General features: G+C 39.1%; 1 protein-coding gene across 1 annotated transcript in view; it reads right to left on the bottom strand.

Moving 5' to 3' along the window:
- Positions 1-5,469: 5,469 nt before the first annotated feature.
- Positions 5,470-7,061, bottom strand: part of LOC101848061 (GPI ethanolamine phosphate transferase 2) — a gene marked incomplete in the record, with an annotated part of 16,364 nt that continues 14,772 nt past the window's right edge. Inside the window, 1 exon segment of the mRNA XM_013086366.2 lies at positions 5,470-6,772. Coding sequence (XP_012941820.1) covers positions 6,578-6,772 — 195 coding nt within the window.

The following is a 7,061-nucleotide window of genomic DNA, read 5'->3' as shown; positions in this document are numbered from 1 at the left end:
AAAAACAAAATCCACCATCAACAAAAACAAAATCCACCATCAACAAAAACAAAAACCAGCACTATTCAGCAACATTTGATTACCCGCACCAGTCTAGACTAATTATTGTTGATTTTCTTTTATATTCAAAGAGAAACAGAAAATGTACATGCAGTAGTTTGGAATAGGAATTCATCTATTTGTTTATTGATAAAAGGAGAGACGAGCGATCATAAATCATAATTTGAACAGAGGATGACAGCGGTTGAAGAACCTTTAAACAATAACATGAACAGACTATGAGTAAGATTTGTCTTTTTACGGGCATAACGGTCAGCATCAATGTTACACTTCCTAGAAATAGGCCATAGATGAAGTTGTGGTACATTTGAATTATCATACATGCACACACACACACACACACACACACACACATACGCACGCACAATCATTTTACTTTCATCTAATCTTTTAGTTAAGTTTTAGTGGAGGGTTTTCGGCGCTCGCCACTGCATAAGGTCATATGAGCGCCAGAAGATCAGACGTGTTACAAGAGAGTAACAAACATAAAAAAGAAGAAGGGGAGATAAGAACGGTAGATGTTTGATAGGGAAGAAGGAGCAATCATCTAATCTACAATGGCAATTCTATTATGGGCTACGGTGCGGACAACTCTGGTTCGAATCCCTACCAGGACAATCTTGCACTTGTCTGAGAAGTTTTCATGACTCTCCACCCAGTAAGCGTGAGGTTCCATCAAGGCTCCTCCTCTTTCTTAGATAAAATAACCTTATTGTATTGAAAGTGGCGTAAATTCATATGATACCTCTTTTTATAAAAAAAACATAATCCCAATTTTTTTAACCTCTCCCACCGTCACCTTCTTAGTGTTAGGTTTCGCGCTCTTGCACGCTGAAGACGTGAAAACAACAATTTCCAAGGGGAAAGTTTTGTTTTATCGAACATTTCTGTCTTCCTGTTGACAAGTGGAACGATGATGTATCCAATAACGCCTGGGCTGCCTGCCCCAACAGGTGAAGTCGAGATTCGCGAAATTGTATAGGTTTAACACCCAGTGCAACACTGTAACGGTCATTTAAGAGGTAGGACTAAAAGGACCGAGCCTAATTGGTAAATTCATGTAAAGTGCCTTTCCCAAGGACACAGCGTTGGACCGAGCTCAATCTCGCAATTACGAGTCCGGGAGCCTTTTACCTCTGCACTACCGACACCACCTAGGCAGGGGCGAAACAACCCCACTTTTTTAGGTGATTTAAATTGGTTAGGTTGGACATAAAATAATGTTATTACAACTATAGCAGCTTTAAAAGCAGTGCATGTATATTGGGAAGAGTACTCTTGACTATCCCCTTTAGACAGAGTACACGTATAATATAATTAGTATTCTTTCAGCTATTTGATTTCATCTTCTTTCCTGTGTCTGTCCTTGTGAGTTGTGTACACGGTTCTTTCCTATCCAGTGCACCCTTCACGCACACTTAACCCTATCCCTACGTCGTGTTTTACTATCGTATCCATACGACTTGGGGAACTCTAAGTTTTAGTTTCAGTACAGGTTTTACGGCACTCGCAACTGCACAAGGTCATATGAGTGCCAGAAGGTTAGAGGTGTTACAAGAGAGTAACAACAAACATAAAAGAGAAGAAGGGGAGATACGGACGATAGATGTTTGATAGGAAAGAAGAAGCAAACCACATCAGAGCACCCGCCAACCACCACTTTCCAAAGAGGAAGTTTACTCGTTAATCCGTACGCTTTGCATAGCAATCTGTCAAAATGATTTTTTTTAGAAATACTGAAAGTTTCAAAGAGATCTTCGTACTAGAAGTATCCTAAAATGTGAAGAATACAACCCCGGGGGTAAAAAATGACCCCAGGGCGTAATGATAGGGTTACGAGTAAGATTTCTTTCTGTTAAAGTTCAGCGCCCTACAAAATGAAGGTGGAAAACTTTGTCAGGCGGAATGAGTAGAGTAAAAAGTTAGATTGAGTAAAAAGAAGGACATGACATCGAAACAATAATTGTCTTTCAGTCCGGGGAAAATGCAAGACAAACAACCAGGAAAAAAAGAAGGATGGAAAAGAAGTAAGACCTACCAGTGGCACCTTCCAACCAGCCAGAAATATGGTCGCTTTTAAGCACAAGGGAGCTATCCCCCAAAAAGCTGTTTTGAGAAGATCGAAGGTAAAGTTTTTGTAACTTGTTCATTTTCTTAAAAAGTCAAGGAGAGTTTTCTCTATAACCGAACAAATATACACACCAATGAAACCAAACTTCTCCTATAGGTAGGGCAATGCCCACTTTCGGTGTAGGTCAAGATTTCTGGATCCCCCCGAAATCTGGGGTAGTCCGCTTGTCCTTAAAAGCGACCATATAGAAGACGGAAAGTATAGTAGACAACGTTCATAAAGTAAACACATGTATCACACATGCACATCTGGGCACATAAGCTGAAGCTCAAATATGGTATATTCCCATGGTAATTTTGGAGGGTTTTTCTCCTTCTGGACAGGAGTGCCATAGGGACGATGGCAGAATAGTAACGCAATGAATGATAATGACTTAAATTTGAACGTTTCAAAAGGGCATGGCCGCATGGGAGAGAACAGCTTAGCCATCAGCATCTATAATAAATATGTTACTGTGAGTTGAGATTACGTCCCTTGAAGCATATACAATGTTTCCTGCGTGTTTTACGGCGCTCGCAACTGCGTAAGGTCATATGAGCGCGGGGGATGCACCAAATATTTTCAGTTGGTAGGAAATTTTGAATTTTCCTCGGGTGACGGCCGAAGCCTACTCTTATCGATTTTAGACCATCAAGGGATCTTTAACGTACGCAACTTGCACACTGGACATAGGAGATTTTTTGCCCTTGTCCGAGAAGAACAGGTGTAGATCTTTCCTACCAGAAAATCAGGGGAGCGGCTGAAAGACAGCCGTAAGAAGTAGCCAAGGAGTAGCAGTAGAAAGGTTGCAGAAAGAGTCAGGAGCCCAGAGGAGGGGGCAAAGAAGTTGAGGGGGTGGGGGCAGAAAGTGGAGACGGAAACAGACGACAGAACATTGCAAGAGAGCAGGGAAGGAGGTGAACGGAGACAATTTTAGAGAAGAAAAGTTTTCTGTCGCTAACTGGATTCAAACCCGGACCTTTAAATGTGAGGTGAACACCACACCATCTAGGCCACGAGAGCCCCCAACTGGAACACTGTGAGGAATAAAATTATTTGGTTGTTTATTTGATTTTCGCATTAAGTACACATCTAATCCATGTTTTTATTTTTTCCTAAAAAATCCCATAGCTGGAAGGTAAACATTGAAGAAATGTAAATCTATTGAAGCATGACATAAAAAATAAGGCAATATAGAATAAACTGAAGATAAACAGCAAAAGATACTGCATTTTGAAAAAAAACCCAGCATATCAAACAAGCATAACAAATAAGTAAAAGATGAAAAAACTGAAGGAAAAAAAATCACAAATGAAAATTGGATTTGAGATTTTATGACTAATACAAGTGGTTTATACCACACCTCTTTCATTCAAACTATTAAAACCCCCCCCACAAAACTCAAACAAACCTAATGACATGTAACCAGCAGATTCAAAAAATCAATTGACACAGGACAAATTCATCACAATCACTCAAAACAGACAACAGAGAATGAGTAATACATAACAAGAGGGGCCACTTCTCTCTTTGAGCCAATTAAAAAAGTGTCCTCAAAATTCGGTGGCGCCCTCTTCGCAAAAGTGCACCTTTAGCGAACAGAGTTATCCTACTTGAGTTTAAAAAATCAAAGTGAAACTAGCAAGTTTTTAAATGAATTTCGGAAGAACGCTTTTTAAAAATGGTTACGCTGACAAAAAAACCTCTTCCGGAGGAAAGGGTGATTGTTTTCTTCGTTTAATTTGACTTTAAAATGAAAGGCGAGAGGTCATTAAAATTAAAAAAAACTAAAACTCCATACTGAACGAACCCGAACTGCTGATGAACAGCAGTCGATCTGCGCACGCAAGGAGGTGCTATTCCTATTCTTCTTCTGGAAAAACGAAAGAGAGCTTCAAAACAGACTGCAGCGCCATCTGAAGCAAAGAGCATACTTCCTGCAGACATTTTTTTGGCTGAGTGGCCCATCTTGTTATTTACTATCTTTGGTAATACCAAAGAGTATCCATCCCATACCAACAGGACAAATTGTAACAGTAATACAGTATAACGGATAGTTCAAAGACAGAAAACTCGAAATCATGCATCTGTTGAACTGTGCCTGCAGTCCTGTTTTTTTTTTCTTCTTCTTTATCTTTGTAAGAAAACTCAAAAACTACGGACCACTCCTACTTCTGAGGCCAGTCCCGACAAATTCGAGCTATCCGTGTTATACTGTATATAATTCAGGCAAGAATATATTATTTATCACAGCACTTTGGTAGCTGCCAGTGACATGAAAGACTTAAATCTCATCAAACAAGCAAAATGTTAATGCTGGATAAAAATATCTGTACCCCGGTATGAGACATTACAGCAAAATGTGCTTTCTTGAACAGACAATAATACAGCAAGATGCTCTTTGGTCATTTTTCAACATTGAAAGGTTATAAAAATTAAAAGCTATGGGCTTCAAATTTGACGTACATCTCTGATAGGACAGAGTCCAAATGGGCAGAGCTTTATAAACTCCCCAAAACAACCAAAATTCATAACTCCCTAATGGGGATTTGAACCAGGGTTATCTGCTCTGCAGTCCAGCATGATACCAACTGAGCCAATGCTCGACCAGAGGGCCTAGAGGACCTCCATATCATTGCCTCCCGATGCGAGAAGTGCAAACTTCGGAATCACAATAAAAAAACTGACTTCCGTCATTTAACTCACTTGAGATTATTCTCGTGTATTTATGGGACGAATCGCTGGTCCGGTGGTATACAAACATGTATTTACCAGATGCGCTTTATCAATTGAAATCTCCGGTGTTATTCCGTTACAAGCCATCGGAAGCCGTGAGCCAACAGTTGACCCACTTTTTCATTTCGTAAAAAATTTGGTGAAGTTATGTGCCACACTTTCTGAGCTGTAATGAACTAAGTCAGTCAGCCCCGCATTGCGATAGATGAATTTATTACAAATTGGGCACAAAAAAATTAAGTAACCCCAGACATTTCCACTTCAAAATATTTATAAAATTAAAACTATTCGTACAAATTAGATGCAGTTTTCTTTTTCTGTGAGAGAATTTTTTTCATTCTCTTGTTGCATTAACATTTTTTAAATTATGATAGCTATCACAGTCTTTTTGTGGTGAATGCTTCAATGTACCCCAAAAGTGTCAGGCTGCAATGGTTGTAGGGTGAAAAATAGCTCAGGCTCAAGTGAGTTAAGACAGCGAAACAAAGTCCATGAGAACTATTAATCTTTTTTAAACATAATAGTTGACCTTGTAGGTTCTCAATAAAAGGGAAGTCAAATAAAAATAGCTATCGCACATAAAAAATAAAGTGACTGCATTATTTCATTTTCATAACATTGATTCAATCAAGTTAAAACCCTGAATTCTGCATTTAAAAACAAACACAGCACAAAACCAATGGAATGTAATCACATCTAAAATAGCTGTCAATCTAAGAGGCCAAAAGACATAGACAAAAATTTTAGAAGATAAAAACTGCAAAGTACTGGATTTATCTAGCTATCCCTTACATTGTCTTAAAAAGCCATCTACATGAACAAAGGAAATCAATTCAGGTTACACACACAAAGGATACAGCAAATCAACAAACTGTGCAGTGTCCAGTCATTGACACAGGGATAGATCTAGAGTTTTGTTGCTCAAGAACACATCCCAGTGACCACTTATCTAATAATCCTTGTCATTTGAAATTGCCATTGCTTCAAATCTAAAATTTTGTAGAAAAAAAGATTTAGCCCCCTACATGATACATGAAATATTTTAAATCTAATATATTGGGACATTTCCAAAGGGCAGAAAAATGGTCAGACTCACTATCAGAAGACAGTAGGTTCAATCCCAGCATCATTCAAGCAAAAAGTTACGTTCTTTGAAAAATATACCTTTTCTCCTCATTCCATCCAGCTGCGGCAATCGGTAGCCAAGGACCCTGTATCATAATGGTATATATACTTAAAAGACAGCAACAATTGATGTCCTTACTGAGACCATAAACCGGAATAAAATTGGCCTTCCAGGGAATGCTTGTATTGCCATGAAAGTCTTCTGCTGGTGGGGATACACAACAGTCAACAAGTTGCTACCTTAGAATAACAAAGTTTTATCTGAAATTTTTGGCTATTTTGAGTAACAAAGACGATGAGATCAGGAACCAAATGTTCCATCTGCTCTAACAAAATCATAAAATTGTTCTGAGTTGTTATCAAGATGTTCAAAGAACTGCTTTCGAAAAAGCTTGATATGTTATACACAAAATTAGATACTGAGTAGAAAGAACTTTGTAATTCTAAGGTAACGAAGTGTTGGCATTTTAACTTTTGAAAGGTAGTCTCCTCTTGGTTGCACCCTGAGGTGTTACAACACATTTAAGCTTAACAAAACCTCAATAGTCACCAGAAAGATGACGCAAGATACAGCAGCACCGCAAACACAGAGACGACAACCGTGTCCATGCCCAGGTAGAGCATCTTGGGAGAGAACACGGTCCACACAAACAGGTGGTAACGCTGGGCTGAGACCAGGCCTGTGTACAGGGTCAGCAGCAACACTTGGGACCACAATAAAGTATTCCCTAATGATCGAAGAGTCGATCTGAAAAATAGAGAGGTAAAAATCAATGTGACATTTTACTTGAATAAAGAGGGAAAGTATCCTTGCACTCTTCCTTGTCTAAAAAGTAAAAGTTGCCTCTGGGGGCTAAGCTCTCCTTGCTACAAAAATGATGAAGCCTTGCTGGCTGATTAGAAAATATTGGACCAAAGAAAGTCAGTCTCGAGGCTTCACATGCATGTGAAAAGTACAAAATGTGGAACCCCTCCTAAGAACCTCGCACTTGAGAGGAAAGATGGAGTTGGGATCAGGACGAAGTGGGGA

Source organism: Aplysia californica, unplaced genomic scaffold (assembly GCF_000002075.1).
Source record: "Aplysia californica isolate F4 #8 unplaced genomic scaffold, AplCal3.0 scaffold00459, whole genome shotgun sequence".
In the NCBI taxonomy this organism is placed as follows: Eukaryota; Metazoa; Mollusca; class Gastropoda; order Aplysiida; family Aplysiidae; genus Aplysia; species Aplysia californica.
This window is presented reverse-complemented; position numbering and strand designations above follow the sequence as displayed.